Here is a 20,118-nt window from a genome sequence, read left to right as displayed (position 1 = left end):
GAAACCCTCGCCTCCTCTTACAAAAGAAAGAATTCTTGCTGCGTTTCTTGTACGCCTTTGGGTTTTATAACCAAGCAAAGTCTCTTGCACCAACGTTGAAAATCTTATTGGTGTTTCTATGTGAAACTGCTGTAAATCAACTACAACAATTAAATGGTTGCTATGGAGTTAGTCACGTACTGGAATTCATGCAAAGGAGTAAGCCGCGTGCTGGGATCTGCGCAATTGGCTAGTCACGTACTTGGAAGTCGTGCATTGAAAGGAGAGATTGTCACTACAGAACAAGTCCAATTGGGTATTGGGGTAAAGGTTCAACTGTAGGTTGGTAAAGTACTTGGGATTCTTTTACTTATAACCGTTTGTTGTGATAATAGTGGAATTTCAAGAGTGGTGATCTTAAAATCACCTGGTGGAGTTTTTGCCGTGTAGGTTTTCCCTATTCGTAAACAAATCACCATGTCATGTAATTTCCACTGCATACTTAGTTTAATTGGTGATTTGTTTGTGCTACCACGCGCTTTGCATGTTAATTTGAATAATTAATAACTTGACTAATTAATCAACTTAATTCATCACAAGGGGTCAATACGTTTTTGGCTTATCAAGAGCAAACCAATAATGTTTGATTTCTTATAACATAAGATGAGTACTCAGACATGAAAAGGACAAGACAAGACAAGACAAGAGAGAAACCAATCACCTTCCGTACTACAACAACCGGAAATTCAGTACAAATCCGAACTAAGAAAAAGAAGCAAAAGAAAAGAGACCCAATATAAAAACAAGAAAGACCCGGTAGAGCTGAAAGCACACCACCAACTAGTCTTGAAAATATGGCAGAACCCTCAAACTGTAAGAAAAATAGTAAAAAAAAAAAATTTTGAAAGCAAAACAGGGAGGTTCACGAGCTAGTGAGGAGTTGTAAAGGGCTTTAGATAAGAGATCAGAAAACTTAGAATAAACCCATTAGCAAAAGAAACAAATTGGGATACAAAGAAGCTTAAAACAATTCAAAGAACCAAATCAGGCACATATTTATAATAGAAACAAGATCATGAATTGTTTATTAGAAGCAGAAGGATGATGATGACACAATAATATTATATATATATATAAATATATATGAGAGAGAAAGAGAAAGAGAGAGAGAGAGAAAAAGAGGATATACTTGTGGTTTTAGAGATAAGAAGAAAGGAAAGTGGCAAAGGTTCTTGGGTCTGGGTGAATACTGAAAAAGCTTTCTTTTTTATGAGTTTTGCTTTCAAAGTCAGTGTATATATGAATGACAGATTTTGATCATTTCTGGGACTGTGTATTCTGTAATTCTGTATCACTACTAACAGACAAAACCAACGCGGTTACAATTATTAAATGAAATTAAAAAAAATTTAAATCTCATATTTGGGATATGAATCTTGTTAATGTCAATTTGTTGTTGGTATTGGTACATGTAATTTTATATTTCTAATAGAGGTATTATAGCGTGTGTATGACAAGCACAGTTAGTTGAAAGAACTCTATCTAGCTAGCATGTGTAATTGTAATTAGCATTCTACATATATGAAAGGTAGTGTTTTGAAATTTTTAAATAGAATATTTTATTATCTATCTTATCATTCGGCGTGTGTAATGGTAATTAGCGTTCTACATATATGAAAGGTAGTGTTTTGAAAGTTTTAAATAGAATATTTTATTTTCTTTCTTATCATTTGGGGTGTGTAACAATAATTAACATCTTAATCTTCTGAATCTTTTGACCAAAATATTTTACTCTTTGTTCATAAAAGATTACTCAAAAATCCCACATGCAAATATGCTAATAGAGTGGTGGACTAAATGTCTCTAACTCAAAATTCGCATATGCTAGATTATATGCTAGATTATTAACTTGACCATTTGCATGCTGACTTTGGAAGAGAGAAAGTATAAAGAACTATATGCGTGGCATTTGCCAACACATTTCTTGGTAAGTTTGCTTTATTATTTTTGGTTGTGCGTATAGTATTTAATTGACACATTACTTTTCATTTTTTATATATGTTTCGGGTTGTGCTTATAGTATTTAATTCCTTAGTTATTTCTTTATATATATGTTTGTAGCAAAAAATGATTAAAGAAGATGGCAATCCCACACTGGAATGGTTTAAAAAGACATATAGGGACAATGACAAGTATATGTCAAGATTGATGTGTTGTGAACAGGTAAATTTACTCAACACACTTGTGTATTTTAAATTAACACATGCTAATACATTGCTTGTTTGTACTTGTAGATTTATATCCCTATGAATGACAATAATAGTCACTGGTACTTATGTGTCGTTGACTTTAGTTCAAGAAAAAAATGCATACATATATTGGACTCCTTGCCAAGCACAACTAGGCAAGACATTCGAATAAAAAATGTGCAAACAGTGGTATTGTCTCTTTTTCTATTGATTTCAATAATAATTTTGATATGTGGTTTTGTTAAGTTTTGTACTTAATAATTGCGTATAATCTCACTTTGCGATAGGTAAAAGGCCTTGATAAGTTATTGAGTTATTTGGAGAAAGACAACTATACTAATAGTATTACCAAATTTCCATTGCAATCACCACTGTTGAATCCCATACAAAATAATGGGTACGTACTAAATTTTAGATTTGCACATACAGATAACTATTGTGTGAATCTTTAGGTTTTTTAAGTTTTAACTGTTTTCGTATTTCAGGTATAATTGCGGCATGTATGTTATTAAGCACATGTATGCAAAAATTTTCAAACAGAATCTACTCTTGTTGGTAATAATTTATTGGAAGTATGTTTTATAGTTTTTGCATAATTTGCTTAAGCTTCTTTTTCATCAACAATGTCTACTTTTTGTAGGAGAGCTGGGCGGAACGTATTCAATACAAGTTGGCATCAAATCAAGTGCTTTCAGATGAAAATGAACAATGTTCAAAAATAATAGAAAATGCTAGAAATACTCCACTACAAGATATTTTTTGGTCACTAGAATGACAGTGATTTTATAATTTGATGACTGAATTTTTTGGAAACCTGATTTTATAATTTAATGTTATATTAACTACCTCTACGGTTGATGTTAACCTGGTTTGGATGCAACTAAACATCCTTGAGTCACTTTTTGTCAATTGCTAGAGAAACTTCTGATTGAAAACAGTTTTGTAATCGGTATTTATTAATTGCACATGCGCCTGATGGGTTTTGAACCCATGACTTTACCTTCCATTTTGCTCTTACAAGTAGAAAGGTCATTTAAGCCATTGCTCACTGGCACTTTTGACTCTTTGACATGTTGGTAAAGAAGTTAGCAACTAACCTTAGCCTCATCTTTTGTGTTTCTCAACAACTTTTGCTTGGAATGTATTTTTCATCTATGCATTTTCATTAATGTTGAAAGCCAGTCAAGAACCATTTTGAGTTGCTAGGAGGAAGCAATCACAAAGCACGTTGAGCTTGATTATGCTTCCAAGCTACCAATCACAACTTATGTCCCAATATAAGGGATCATGTTATAAATTAAAAGTGCATTGTATCTAATCAGGTCATATGCTGATTCAAATTTCACAATTACTGGAGGCCCTTTAATCTTATTGGAAAGGCTTAGTGAAAGATCCCATTTGTAAATTAGAGAGCTGGATGATCATTCATTCACAAGATTGTTTGATTAAATACCATATCCAAGATTTGGGGCATTAAATAATGCCTACTCTATACCTATAAAGATAAGCTAAAAAGTACAATATTTTAAACAGGGTGAAAATGATGTCATGCACATAGGCAATATTCTTATTTGAACCCAGTTGGGTTGGGTAACCTGGCAATATTCTCGTTTGAGGATATAAGGATGCAAAAGCAATGTAGTAGAAAACATAATCTCATAAGATCCAGTATCTTAAACCAAAAAAGTCAAATCTTCCTGCCAGTCTAGTTTTTTATTTTTTAAAGTTTCAATCGTATACTGAATTGCAGGGCTTGCAAGGTTTTCTCAATAGCAGAGCCTCGGGTAACAAAATGAGAAATCAATTATATCGGCTAGTGGTTATAAAACAGAACAAATTCTACATCTTTTATTATCATTCTTTTCAAAATTTGGCATTGCCAAAGTTTAAAAATTACAAACACATTGGCAATAACAATTTTGCTCATAACCACCCCCCTCCCAAAAATAAGGAAACAAGGAAAAAGAAAAAAGAACTGCTATCATTCTGCACTGTTAACCAAGTTTTGCAATTTTCTGCGTATTTGTGTGTAATCCCAACAGGCCAAAACTCAATTATGATATCTGGAACTTGTAAAAGATGACCTTGAAAAGTTTTAACTTGTGGATCAGTATACAGATACACAACCCTGGTACCACCATTACTTCTTCTAATCCTTCGATGCTGAGACCCAGTACATATCTCAAAAATGATGGTGTTATCTCAGTTGTCTGCAAGGTAAAGGTTGAAACTAAGATTTTCTACTAATCAAGGCAGATCTCTTCCTCAAGTGTTGTGCTCCATATGCTGCACTAGAACCCACTGTTGTTGATGCCACTAACCTTCTGCACGGAATTAAAAGGACTTGAGTTATTCAACATTATCAGATTCAAAATTCAGACCACCAGAGTTGTGGCTGCATTACCTCAAATATGTGATGTGTGGCTGAGTTTCCTGGGTTCCAAATTCTGGTTGAAGAAGAGCTGCAGCTACTAATACCAACTGGAAAACTATATTAACCTGTCAAGAATAATACTCTCCATGTTAATCAACTTGACAGGGTTTAAAATCAATCAACCTAATTGCAAGCTTGCTGTGCTAATTATCTTTTACTACAGTGTATGATATCAGTTACACTATGCTGATCAAAATGCTTTTTAGAAATTTTGTGCTTAACTAACTAACTAAATATTTCATAAAAATATTCATCAGAAAATAGGAAGAGGAGTTTTTAAAGCTTTACTAGTTTACCATATAACCTATTCCATAAAATCCCAAATCCTAGACCACATTGCACAACATAGATACACTAAACATTCTAATACATGCATCATATAGGTTTTTAAAAAAAACAACAAAAAAAAAAAAAACTCAAAGCTTACCTTGCTAATAAAGAGAGGCTCAACTTTTAGGGGACAGGTACTGTCTATATTGATGAAATCAAACCAACTCTTCCACTGAAAGAAGGAAAAACTTGACAATGCCAATCAACATTTCAACTTGATAACTAACAGACAGTCAATTGAAGAAAAAGATCCAGAAAAAGTCCTATAACACACAATCTCAAGTTAAACTATGTTACCTCCCAACCTAAGCTACTAGCCCTTTGATATACTGCACCACCGACAAGGAAGACATCTTGCAACACAATGAGTCCAACAAGTCCAGCTTCACAACGCAAAAACCAAATAAGAAATTCATTTCCCCCAAAATATATACACAAGATGATGCATACAGATCAAACTTACGTGCTCCACAACATTTTATTATAGATGTAAATATCTACAGCCATGTGACATCTACTATACAAATTACATTCATTTGTAGTGTTAATCCATGCATCTTGAAACAGAAGGATAAGGACATATTGCATTTTGATTGGTAAGTTAGACATGCACCCTATGGCTCTTCAACCCTTGACCTTATCCTTCCATCCCATTATAAAGGGACGACGAAGTGCCATTTAAGCTAAAACTCATTGGCATAAAGGGCATAATTTTAAATTTCATCTGTATTAAATACGCACTAGTTCAAGCAGCAAGTTTGAAAACTTAGTAATTTTAAATTGGCTATGTACATTAGTGACATCTAGTTTTTTAAATACTGGAATAAGCATAGCGGGCTGGCGTCATTACATTAAATAAGAGAAATTTTTGGGTGCTAAGAATAAGAATGTGGAACAAAAGTATAGAGTGCTTATCTTGGTAGAATTAGATTTGGAATTGCTTGCATGCATATATATATATATATATATATATACAGTCCAGTGATAATCACCCAAAAATGTTAGCTAATGTGGCCTGTTACTTGACTCAAGCAACCATTCTATGTTTCTGCTATGGTTATATTGGATAATATCAGCATTGTGTGTGTCTGTGCGTTGTTGAATGTAGCCTATTTATTGGACTCAATCACATCCTCTTCTATATTTTCACTATCCTCCTTATGATTGATAATATTAGCATCTTGTGTGTGTGTAGCCAGGAGGGGGGGGGGGGGGGGGGGGAGAGGAAACTTGTCATAGCTTAATATTATATGTTCAAATGCAAAAGCAAGACTATGAGCTTACACCACCACTATTTCACTACCAAAAAATTGAGGGGGAGGGACTATGATCACTTACGGTGCAGAAGATCCATATGCACCATTGCCAAAGCAACAGATCCAATAAGAACCTGTATCAAGAAGAGGGAACAAAAACATAATTCAGCTACAGGGCAAACTAAATGAGCCAAATACAACCTGCAACGAGCAACTGGCCAATTATACTGAGCTCAGAAGCAAGAGAGGCTTGAACTTATACCTTGTCTGCAAGGGGATCAAGGTAGGAACCCACTACAGAATTAATTCTCATCTTCCTAGCCATGTATCCATCTAGCTACATAATGAATGAAGAAAAATAAAAGCATTTAACATCTCATTAGGGTGGTAGTGCCATAACAGTGCTACCACAGACCCTAAGATAGTCACAGAGCTAAAAAGCCAAAGAAAATAATAGTAATAACACAAGCACAGATTCCTCATCAGTAAAAACACAAAAACCAGAAACACAGATTCTGAGATTTTAAAGGATAGATTAAATACTTGAGTGTGAAGGCTGGAGCAGATCAAAGCCAGCAGCGGCGTCACGGCAAGATGGGTGTCGCGTGGTGGGTGTGGCTGTGTGGGTGTCGCGTGGGTTTGCGAGATGGGTCTCACCGCTCTCGCGTGGTGGCGGCGTCACGGCGTGGGCAGCAGCAAGATTTCAAGCTCTGACCTCGCGTTTTGGCAGCTTCACTCACGGCGTGGGCAGCGACAAAGTCTCTCTCACTCTGAGTCTCTCGCCTCTCACTCTGTCTTTTTTTTTTTTTTTTTTTTGAAAAGCCTCTCACTCTCTCTGTCTTGCCTTAGCCTTAGGTTTTCTTTTCTTTTTTCTTATGTTTTTCCGTTTGGACTTTGGAGACTGGAGTCGGACTGCCGGGTTTACATTTTGGACTAAACTTTTTTTTTTTTTTTTTTTTGTTACCTGTGGGCTGCCGGCTAGAACGCAAGGGGGGCCAAGTCCTTTTTAAAAAAATAAAAATAAAAATTAACCTACTTAAAAAATAAAAAATAAAAAAATAAGTTGTGTTTAACCACAAAACTTTTTACTTTATTTTGACAAAATATTTGTCCTTTTTTGCAATTTATATTATTTTTTCAGTTTTGTAGGTAATATTAGAGATTTTTTAAACTTTTTCTAACAAAATTTTTTGTCTTTTTTTGCACTTAACAAGTACCAAATGGTGGTTGTTAACATTCTCCAAAAAAAATTAGGCCAAGGGAGCCTAGCCCCACCTGTGTTTAGGGGTGTGCATGCTCGGCAAAAAATTAACCGACTTACCACCATGCTGATTGGAACAAAGTATAGAGATGCAAATTGACCTTTTAATAGCCAATTATATTCAAATTACACGTTCCAATATTTTATAGGAATAAATACCAAATGGCTTTAGAATGACGAGTTTGTATAAATTTTGCGAAACCCTGAGAGAGAGAGAGAGAGAGAGAGAGAGAGAGAGAGAGAGAGAGAGAGATAATTGCATTGTGAAATCAATAAGTCTTCAACAACGAAAACATTTCATTTCTATTAGGACTCTCTCAGACTTAGCTAGTGGAGGCTCTGCTGACTCAAATGAGGCTCACACTTATCATTGTAGTCAATATGCTAAACTCCCAATGACAATTATTTTGATAATTGTTTTTAAAAGGACTGGGTTGTTCGTTTTTTGTAAAATCAGTCAATTGTGCTTAATTGTTTTTAGCTTTTCTATTGGTAATTTTTGTTATTGTGGAAATTTTTTGGGATGTTTATTTTGTTTTAGATGAGTCTAAATATAATAATAATTTTATGAAACAAAACTGCATAGACACTTTAGTTGGGGTGGTTATACTCGTGTTGGACACAGTCATTTGACACTTTTGCACATGTGGATCTAATGAAAATGCCTAAAAAATATAAAACCTGGTGTAGTATCTTTGATTGATGACTATATCATACTGGATCTGTAGTTTCAATTCAAGTGTTTACTAAAAATTTTAAAATTGTTAACAATCTTTGTATTGGTTTTTTTATATAACTTGCTAATTGTATAGTCACCCTATTTCCAACCTTAGACACCACAATAAACACACAACTGTGATTAAGTTGCAGATGTTGCATAAGAAAAATTAAATAGCACATAAGGTTATACATCTTCGGTTTTAAAGTATATATTGATGATGCACAGAAAATCAATAGGCTGAATGTTTCGGGCTTCAATGGGTCTGAGATTGCTTGGAAGGCCTGAAAAGAAAGAAGCACAAGATCAAAGGCGACCGGGGTGAACTGGCCAAGAACCCTCCGATACTTAAGTAAGTTTTCTCTCTTGAACTCAAGAATTCCAACTCTATAAGTGGTGAAAAACTTACTTTGACTTCATATGGCTAAGTTATTTTTATAGTGAGTTTTGAAGTGGTTACTTGTTTAGTAACTTTCTCAACGTGGATGGAGTTAGAAAGTTTAGACTTAACTTCTACAACTGCCATCAAAAGTTAAGAACTTTGTGGGAAGTTAGAGCGATGAACAAGAATTTTGCTTCTACTTCAGAATAGTAGAGCGTGGTCCGAATCATAAGCTTTTGGATATAGATTTACTCTGAAAATTTCTAAGTGTTTGGCAGTCGTCCAGGTGACTCCATGTTGGACGTCCTTCTTGCACTTGGATGACCTTTCTAGTCTTGGACGACACTATAGACGAATTGGAGATAGTCTAATTTTTGGTTTACCATCATATATAAATAATAAAAATATAAACATCAAGAAAATGACCTCAACTATGTTATTTTATAGGGAGGTATGCCCCTGAAAGTGATGGAAGCTACCAAGGGAGATACGTAGAAAGTTAATGAGTATATTCAAATATTTGTGGAAGAAACTAAGATAATTCCAGCTGATTTTTTTTGTGAACAAGAGTAATTATTGTGATTGGGCTAATTTCATGGGATGCTTTCTTTTTTTTCTTTTTTTTTTTGTTTTCGATTTTAGATCTAAATTTCTTAATAACTTAAAAAAATTACTATTGTGCTGAGCAATTATTAGTAAGTAAAAAAGAGACCTCAGTGATAAGCCTAAATGTAAAATTATGGTCAGATGTGATATTGGTACTGCTTACTATGACAATTGAACTATCAATTGTAAGGAAAAAAAATAATGTACCACCGAATGTGACAAAGTACGGTCAGAAGTAATGCAAGTACTGCCCAATGTAATAATGGAACGGTCAAATTTGAGAATAAAAAAAATAGGGTACCACTAAATATGACAAAGAAAGAGTCAGATGGGATGTTGGTACTACTTAATGTGATAATGGAACCGTCAAGTGTGAGAAAAAAGTAAGGAAACCACCAAATGTAAGAAAAGAATTGCCACATGTGATGTTAGAACTGCATAATGTGAGAAAGAAACCGTCAAATGTGAGAAAAAAAAAGTGAGGGAACTACAAAATGTGAGAAAAAAACTGTCACATGTGATATTGGAACTACATAATGAGAGGATGGATCTGTCAAATATGAGAAAAAAAAAATAAAGGAACCACCAAATGTGACAAAAGAACTGTCACATGCGACAAAAGAACTGTCACATGTAACCAAAATAGAATAGATGCAATGTTGGTACTACTTAATATAACAATGGAACCATCAAATTTGAGAAAAAAATAAATAAAGGAACTACTATATGTGATAAAAGAACTGTCAAATATGATATTGGAACTACACAATGTGATTAATGGAAACGTCAAATGTGAGAAAAAAATAAGAGAACCACCAAATATGAGAAAAGAACTGTCAAATGTGATATTGGAACTGCACAATGTGATGATAGAATCGTCAAATGTGAGAAAAAATAAGGGAACTACCAAATGTGACAAAAGAACTGACACGTGTGATATTGGAATTGCACAATGTGAGGATGGAACCATCACATGTGAGAAAAAAAGTAAGAGAACCACCAAATGTGAGAAAAGAACTTGCACAAGTGATGTTGGAACTGAACAATGTGAGGATGAAACCGTCAAATTTGAGAAAAAAGTAAGGGAACCATACAATGTGACAAAAGAACTGTCATATATGATGTTAGAACTACACAATGTGAGGATGGAACCATCAAAAGTAAGAAAAAAAAATAAGAGAACCACCAAATGTGAGAAAAGAACTGTCACATGTGATGTTGGAACTGCACAATGTGAGGATGGAACCGTCAAGTGTGAGAAAAAAACTAAGGGAAACACCTAATGTGACAAAAAAACTGTCATATGTGATGTTAGAATCACACAATGTAAGGATGGAACCGTCAAATGTAAAAAAAAAAAAAAAAAGTAAGGAAACCACCAAATGTGAGAACAAAATGGTCGCATATAATGTTGGAACTGCACAATGTGAGGATAGAACCGTCAAATGTGAAAAAAAAATAAGGGAACAACTAAATGTAACAAAAGAACTGACACGTGATGTTGGAACTGCACAATGTGAGAATGGAACCGCCAAATGTGAGAAAAAAAGTAAGGAAACCACCAACTGTGAGAAAAGAACAGTCACATGTGATGTTGGAACTGCACAATGTGAGGATGGAACCGCCAAATGTGAGAAAAAAAAGTAAGGGAACCACCAAATGTAAAAAATAACTATCACATGTGATGTTGGAACTGCACAATGTAGGGATCAAACCGTCAAATGTGAGAAAAAAGTAAAAGAACCACCAAATGTGAGAAAAGAACTGTCACATGTGATGTTGGAACTGCACAATGTGAGGATGGAACCGTCAAGTGTGAGAAAAAAGTAAAGGAACCACCCAATGTGACAAAAGAACGGTCATATGTGATGTTGGAACCGCATAATGTGAAGATGGAACCATCAAGTGTGAGAAAAAAAGTAAGGGAACCACCAAATGTGAGAAAAGAACTGTCACATGTGATGTTGAAACTATACAATGTGAAGATGGAACCATCAAATATAAGAAAAAAGTAAGGGAACCACCAAATGTGAGAAAAGAACTGTCACATGTGATTTTGGAACTGTACAATGTGAGGATGAAATTGTCAAATGTGCGAATAAAGTAAGGGAACCATTCAATGTGACAATAAAACTGTCATATATGATATTGGAACTGCACAATATAAGGATGGAACCATCAAGTGTGAAAAGAAAATAAGGGAACCACCAAATGTGAAAAAAGAACTGTCACATGTGATGTTGGAACTGCAAAATGTGAGGATGAAACTGTCATGTGTGAGAAAAAAGTAAGGGAACCACCTAATGTGACAAAAGAACTGTCATATGTGATGTTAGAACCGCACAATATGAGGATAGAACTGTCAAATGTGAGAAAAAAAAGTAAGGGAACCACCAAATGTGAGAGAAGAATTGTTACATTTGATGTTGGAACTGCACAATATGAGGATGGAACCGTCAAATGTGAGAAAAAAGTAAAGGAACCACCAAATATGAGAAAATAACTGTCAGATGTGATGTTGAAACTGCATAATGTGAGGATAGAACCGTCAAATGTGAGAAAAAAGTAAGGGAACCACCAAATGTGAGAAAAGAACTATCACATGTGATGTAGGAACTGCACAATCTGAGGATAAAACCATTAAATGTGAGAAAAAAGTAAAGGAACCACCAAATGTGAGAAAAGAACTGTCACATGTGATGTTGGAACTGCACAATGTGAGGATGGAACCGTCAAGTGTGAGAAAAAAACTAAGGGAAACACCCAATGTGACAAAAAAACTGTCATATGTGATGTTAAAATCACACAATGTAAGGATGGAACCGTCAAATGTAAAAATAAAAAAAAAAGTAAGGAAACCACCAAATGTGAGAACAAAATGGTCGCATATAATGTTGGAACTGCACAATGTGAGGATAGAACCGTCAAATGTGAAAAAAAATAAGGGAACAACTAAAGGTAACAAAAGAACTGACACGTGATGTTGGAACTGCACAATGTGAGAATGGAACCACCAAATGTGAGAAAAAAAGTAAGGAAACCACCAACTGTGAGAAAAGAACAGTCACATGTGATGTTGGAACTGCACAATGTGAGGATGGAACCGCCAAATGTGAGAAAAAAAAGTAAGGGAACCACCAAATGTAAAAAATAACTATCACATGTGATGTTGGAACTGCACAATGTAGGGATGAAACCGTCAAATGTGAGAAAAAAGTAAAAGAACCACCAAATGTGAGAAAAGAACTGTCACATATGATGTTGGAACTGCACAATGTGAGGATGGAACCGTCAAGTGTGAGAAAAAAGTAAAGGAACCACCCAATGTGACAAAAGAACGGTCATATGTGATGTTGGAACCGCATAATGTGAGGATGAAACCATCAAGTGTGAGAAAAAAAGTAAGGGAACCATCAAATGTGAGAAAAGAACTGTCACATGTGATGTTGAAACTACACAATGTGAAGATGGAACCGTCAAATGTAAGAAAAAAGTAAGGGAACCACCAAATGTGAGAAAAGAACTGTTACATGTGATTTTGGAACTGCACAATGTGAGGATGAAATTGTCAAATGTGAGAAAAAAGTAAGGGAACCATTCAATGTGACAATAAAACTATCATATTTGATGTTGGAACTGCACAATATGAGGATGGAACCATCAAGTGTGAAAAGAAAATAAGGGAACCACCAAATGTGAAAAAAGAACTGTAACATGTGCTGTTGGAACTGCACAATGTGAGGATGAAACTGTCATGTGTGAGAAAAAGTAAGGGAACCACCTAATGTGACAAAAGAGCTGTCATATGTGATGTTAGAACCGCACAATGTGAGGATAGAACTGTCAAATGTGAGAAAAAAAAGTAAGGGAACCACCAAATGTGAGAGAAGAATTGTTACATTTGATGTTGGAACTGCACAATATGAGGATGGAACCGTCAAATGTGAGAAAAAAGTAAAGGAACCACCAAATATGAGAAAATAACTGTCACATGTGATGTTGAAACGGCATAATGTGAGGATGGAACCGTCAAATGTGAGAAAAAAGTAAGGGAACCACCTAATGTGAGAAAAGAACTGTCACATGCGACAAAAGAACAGTCACATGTAACCAAAATAGAATAGATGCAATGTTGGTACTACTTAATATAATAATGGAACCATCAAATTTGAGAAAAAAATAAACAAAGGAACTACTATATGTGATAAAAGAACTGTCAAATATCATATTGGAACTACACAATGTGATTAATGGAACCGTCAAATGTGAGAAAAAAATAAGGGAACCACCAAATATGAGAAAAGAACTGTCAAATGTGATATTGGAACTGCACAATGTGATGATAGAATCGTCAAATGTGAGAAAAAATAAGGGAACTACCAAATGTGACAAAAGAACTGACACGTGTGATATTGGAATTGCACAATGTGAGGATGGAACCATCACATGTGAGAAAAAAAGTAAGAGAACCACCAAATGTGAGAAAAGAACTTGCACAAGTGATGTTGGAACTGCACAATGTTTGGATGAAACCGTCAAATTTGAGAAAAAAGTAAGGGAACCATCCAATGTGACAAAAGAACTGTCATATATGATGTTAGAACTACACAATGTGAGGATGGAACCATCAAAAGTAAGAAAAAAAATAAGAGAACCACCAAATGTGAGAAAAGAACTGTCACATGTGATGTTGGAACTGCACAATGTGAGGATGGAACCGTCAAGTGTGAGAAAAAAACTAAGGGAAACACCCAATGTGACAAAAAAACTGTCATATGTGATGTTAGAATCACACAATGTAAGGATGGAACCGTCAAATGTAAAAAAAAAAAATAAAAAAAAAAAAAAAAAAAAAAAAGTAAGGAAACCACCAAATGTGAGAACAAAATGGTCGCATATAATGTTGGAACTGCACAATGTGAGGATAGAACCGTCAAATGTGAAAAAAAAAAGGGAACAACTAAATGTAACAAAAGAACTGACACGTGATATTGGAACTGCACAATGTGAGAATGGAACCGCTAAATGTGAGAAAAAAAGTAAGGAAACCACCAACTGTGAGAAAAGAACAGTCACATGTGATGTTGGAACTGCATAATGTGAGGATGAAACCGCCAAATGTGAGAAAAAAAAAGTAAGGGAACCACCAAATGTAAAAAATAACTATCACATGTGATGTTGGAACTGCACAATGTAGGGATGAAACCGTCAAATGTGAGAAAAAAGTAAAAGAACCACCAAATGTGAGAAAAGAACTGTCACATGTGATGTTGGAACTGCACAATGTGAGGATGGAACCGTCAAGTGTGAGAAAAAAGTAAAGAAACCACCCAATGTGACAAAAGAACGGTCATATGTGATGTTGGAATCGCATAATGTGAGGATGGAACCATCAAGTGTGAGAAAAAAAGTAAGGGAACCACCAAATGTGAGAAAAGAACTGTCATATGTGATGTTGAAACTACACAATGTGAAGATGGAACCGTCAAATATAAGAAAAAAGTAAGGGAACCACCAAATGTGAGAAAAGAACTGTCACATGTGATTTTGGAACTGCACAATGTGAGGATGAAATTGTCAAATGTGAGAAAAAAGTAAGGGAACCATTCAATGTGACAATAAAACTGTCATATATGATGTTGGAACTGCACAATATGAGGATGGAACCATCAAGTGTGAAAAGAAAATAAGGGAACCACCAAATGTGAAAAAAGAACTGTCACATGTGATGTTGGAACTGCACAATGTGAGGATGAAACTGTCATGTGTGAGAAAAAAGTAAGGGAACCACCTAATGTGACAAAAGAACTGTCATATGTGATGTTAGAACCGCACAATATGAGGATAGAACTGTCAAATATGAGAAAAAAAGGTAAGGGAACCACCAAATGTGAGAGAAGAATTGTTACATTTGATGTTGGAACTGCACAATATGATGATGGAACCGTCAAATGTGAGAAAAAAGTAAAGGAACCACCAAATATGAGAAAATAACTGTCATATGTGATGTTGAAACTGCATAATATGAGGATGGAACCGTCAAATGTGAGAAAAAAGTAAGGGAACCACTAAATGTGAGAAAAGAACTGTCACATGTGATGTAGGAACTGCACAATCTGAGGATGAAACCATTAAATGTGAGAAAAAAGTAAGGGAACCACCAAATATGAGAAAAGAACTGTCACATGTGTTGTTGAAACTGCACAATGTGAGGATAGAACCGTCAAGTGTGAGAAAAAAGTAAAGGAACCACCCAATGTGATAAAAGAACGGTCATATGTGATGTTGGAACTGCACAATGTGAGGATGGAACCATCAAGTGTGAGAAAAAAAGTAAAGGAACCACTAAATGTGAGAAAAGAACTGTCACATGTGATGTTGGAACTGTACATTGTGGGGATAAAACCGTCAATTATGAGAAAAAAGTAAGAGAATCACCAAATGTGAGAAAAGAACTGTCACATGTGATGTTGAAACTGCACAATATGAGGATGGAATCGTCAAGTGTGAGAAAAAAGTAAGGGAGCCACCCAATGTGACAAAAGATCTGTCATATGTGATGTTGGAAGCGTACAATGTGTGGATGGAACCGTCAAATGTGAGAAAAAAAAGTAAAGGAACCACCAAATGTGAGAAAAGAATTGTCACATGTGATGTTGGAATTGCACAATGTAAGGATGGAACCGTCAAATGTGAGAAAAAAGTAAGGGAACCACCAAATGTGAGAAAAGAACTGTCACATGTGATGTTAAAACTGCACAATGTGAGGATGGAATCGTCAAATGTGAGAACAAAGTAAGGGAAGCACCAAATGTGAGAAAAGAACTGTCACATGTGATGTTAGAACTGCATAATGTGAGGACAGAACCGTCAAATGTGAGAAAAAAGTAACCTGGTGTAGCAGGTTACCTATTAGTGGGTACCGTACCCCCTTTTTTTTGGGTGGTACCATAGAACTACTCTTAAATTAGTGTTCGAAACAGATCTGGTTGATTTGGTAAATTTGGTAAATTAGGTAAACGGATCTGGTTGTCCAACTACTTGGTAAATTTGTCACCAACTATTGGATTTTTTTGGGTAACAACCCCATCTCTTGGAAGTTCAATAAGTAAACTTGTTTCTCTCACTCCTCTTCTTAAGCCGAATATTATGTCATGACCTCCAGATGTGAACTCATTTTACTTCAATAGCTTCTCAGGGACCTTGGCATAAACCATAATGGCCATATGAGACTTTATTGTGGCAACCAAGTAGTACTCCATATTCTTGTTAATCTCATCATCATCCGCTAGCAAACCAAACATATTGAACCGGATTGCCACCTTATTTATGAAAGGATTAAAGCTAGATTAATATGAACTTCTCGTATTGCTAGCTTCTGCACTAAGCCTCTTGGCAAAGATCAATTTTGTCACCTCGATTACAAGTTTGACATTCATGCTCTAACTTGAGGAGAGGGTTGGGAGACAAAATATTTCCTTTTTTAATTTTGTTGACTGACTTATTGAAATCAAATCTCTAAAATTTCTTCCATTTTCTTTCCTTATTCTCCTATATCACAAGGAGACTTAAGTTTATCAATGATTTATCATGAGACTAAATAGCTATTATGAAATGTCGAATTTCATTGAAGGCAAACTAAAAGGTTCAACATAAACTTACAATTGAATAATGGAAACTACAATAGGTGGTTTGAAATTACATACAATTTCCATAGGAAGAAAGCCTTAGATGAACTTGAAGAAAGTTGAAGTCACAATTAACTGGGAGCTGTTGGAAAAACATAGTTTGTATTGCATACAAAACATACGCAGCAGAAAATTAACGGATCTACTTCATTAGCAATTGATAACAAGTACTATGTAAATTTTAGAATTTAAGAACAAAAGAGTGTACCTTGGTGCGGTGAAATTCAAAACCATAGATAAGGCTTACTTTGGAACACTTTTAATCTTCACTCCAATTCCACTTATGCCTAAGAAGTGTGGTCTCTCAATCAATTTATATGTGTGTGTTCAAGGGAGAATAAGAAAGTGGCTTACACTCACATACACACCATTTCATTCCACACAAAATTCTGTATGATTCTCTCTTTATATCTAACTGATTATCTAATTGGACTAGCCTTTTGTGCCATTCCAATTGGTCTTTAGTATGTGGTTTGGAGTGAGACCAAAAGAGAACAAATAAGACTCTAGTTCCAATGGGCTTTGGGCTTATCTGTCATCTCTTGACAAGTCCAAAGTTACCATTAATTATATTTAATACTACTATATAAATATAATTACACTCTAGGCCTTATTAATAAATAATATCTCAAGACTTTATTATACATGCAATCCCTTCATTAAAATATTCATAGTAATACAAAGTCATGAATGTTGACTGCTACTTTGAAGATTACTACATCTTAATCCTTGAGTACCCAGTTTAATCCTTTAAGTTATTCATTATATATTTATGAAATCCAATTTCATAAATATATACTTTAGTAACTTCTTACCATAGTAGTTTGACCTAACATTCTAAATAACCAAACTCATTAAATCTCAAGGGAATATTTTATATCTCCGTTAAGAGATTATGAATTTCATCTTGAGAATATATGTTCCATCAACGTTAAATGCGGTTGCCCAACATACTGAGGTTTTGATCATGACTTTAGATCTCACTCTTGATATATCAAAGTAACCTACACTCCATGGTCAGGTTCATTATTCTCTCAGGATTGAGAGTTCATATAAATAAAAGTTGTGAGATTTATTATTCATTTGACAGTCGTTAGTAGAATAATAAATCTCACAGCGGTTCAGTTTAATATGTCTTAACTCTTAAAACATATCAATAAATCAACTAGAAGCCTCCACTTCTATGATCAAGACAATTCATCTTAGTTGATATGTTATAGTTTTCGCAGATGAAATGCCCAATTTCATCACAGACTACGAACTAAAATTCTGAATTTACAAAGAACTTGTGATTTATATCTTCTGTAACTAAATCACATACTATGCATCTCATGGACTATATGATAATGTCCAAATATTCATGTTACCATTATTTTAGATAACAATAAAATAATTTTATTAATCATAACATAATATTATACATAATGTCATACATAGCATCATATAATAGGATTTAAAGGACATATATCCTAACAATCTTCTACTTGCCCTAACGATTATTGTGCACTAATCTAACTCTCATTTCCTCCAAAATGAGACTCAAAAGTCCTTTGAGGCAAGACTTTGGGAAAGGGATCTACTAGATTAATTGCACTATCAATCTTTGCTACTACTACATTTCCTCAACCAACAATGTCTCGAATGATGTAGTACTTTCTTTTAATGTGTTTTTCTTTCTTATGATTCCTTGGATCCTTGGATTGTGCAACCACTCCACTATTGTCACAAAACAATGTGATAGGAACTTGCTCCTTTCTCACAACTCCAAGATTAGAAAGGAATTTCTTGAGCTAAACAGCTTCCTTTGCCGCTTCACAAGCAATAACATATTCAGCTTCCATGGTGGAGTCAGCAATACAAGATTGCTTAACACTCCTATAACATATGGCTCCACCTTCCAAGGTGAACACACAACCTAAAGTGGATTTTCTGAAATCAAGATATGATTGAAAATCTGAATCTATATAACCAATATGTATCAAATCCTCTCATTGAAAACAAGCATATAATCTCTCATTCTCTTTAGATACTTGAGAATATGTTTTACAGCTTGCCAATGTTTAAGTCCTAGATTTGATTGATATTGGTTGTCCATACCAACTGAATAACAAATATCCGGTCTAGTACAAAACATGGCATACATAAGGCTTCCTACTGCAGAAGCATAGGGAATTTGTCTCATCATATTTTATTCCTCAAGAGTCTTAGGCTTTTGGTCATCAGACAGAGGAACTCCATGTTTGAAAGGAAGTAATCCTGTCTTGGAATTTTTCATGTTAAACCGTCTAGAACCTTATCTATATATCCAGCTTGTGACAAGCCTAACATCTTATCTTGAGATTTCACCAAAGCTTGATTCTTAGAATAAAATTAGCTTCGCCTAAGTCCTTCATATCAAATTGGCTTGACAACCAAATCTTTACTGATGGCATTACCCCTACATCATTTCCAATGAGTAGAATATCATCAACATAAAGCACTAGGAGCATTACTACTTTTTCTCGATGTCTTTTGTACACACATGGTTCATCTAGATTTTCTTCAAAACCAAATGGCTTGATTGCTTGATCAAATCTGATGTTCCATGATCTAGATGCTTGTTTAAGTCCATAAATGGACCTTTTCAACTTGCATACCATATGCTCTTGATTCTTTGCTACGAAACCTTTCGATTGCATCATATAGATTTCTTCTTCAAGATTGCCATTAAGAAATGTGGTCTTGACATCCATTTGTCAAATTTCATAATCATAATGAGTAGCAATGGATAAGAGAATTCTGATAGATTTAAGCATTGCTACTAGCGAAAAAGTTTCTTCATAATCAATACCATTTTTTTGTGTATACCCTTTCGCTACTAGTTTTGCCTTAAAGGTTTCAAATTTTCCATCTATCACTCTCTTCCTCTTGTAAACACATTTGCAACCAATAGGTTTAATGCTATTAGACGCCTATACAAGATTCCAAACTTGATTGGAATACATAGAATCCAATTCAGATTTCATAACTTTGACCCAATGATGTGCATCTATATCTTTTATTGCCTCTTCATAAGTGTAAGGATTAGATTCAGCCTCTTTTGGGATAGCTTCATAAGTTTCTCCCAGACTTATAAATCTTATAGGTGGCCGAATAATTCTCCCACTACGATGAGGCACCTGTGTACCAATCATCTAATGAGTAGAATCTTGTGGTGTATCTAATACAGCCACATC

The 20,118-nt window shown here is 34.8% G+C and overlaps 1 protein-coding gene across 1 annotated transcript; it reads right to left on the bottom strand.

Moving 5' to 3' along the window:
* Positions 1-4,048: 4,048 nt before the first annotated feature.
* Positions 4,049-6,951, bottom strand: LOC142620490 (cardiolipin synthase (CMP-forming)-like; the record flags this gene model as incomplete). The annotated part of the gene is made up of 7 exons (XM_075793855.1): positions 4,049-4,552; positions 4,633-4,727; positions 5,090-5,164; positions 5,290-5,375; positions 6,331-6,382; positions 6,511-6,581; positions 6,792-6,951. Coding segments are annotated over 7 exons (633 nt in total), but the record flags the coding sequence as incomplete, so codon positions are not given.
* Between the last annotated feature and the right edge of the window lie 13,167 nt (positions 6,952-20,118).

Source organism: Castanea sativa, chromosome 12, assembly GCF_040712315.1.
Source record: "Castanea sativa cultivar Marrone di Chiusa Pesio chromosome 12, ASM4071231v1".
NCBI lineage: Eukaryota > Viridiplantae > Streptophyta > Magnoliopsida > Fagales > Fagaceae > Castanea > Castanea sativa.
This window is presented reverse-complemented; position numbering and strand designations above follow the sequence as displayed.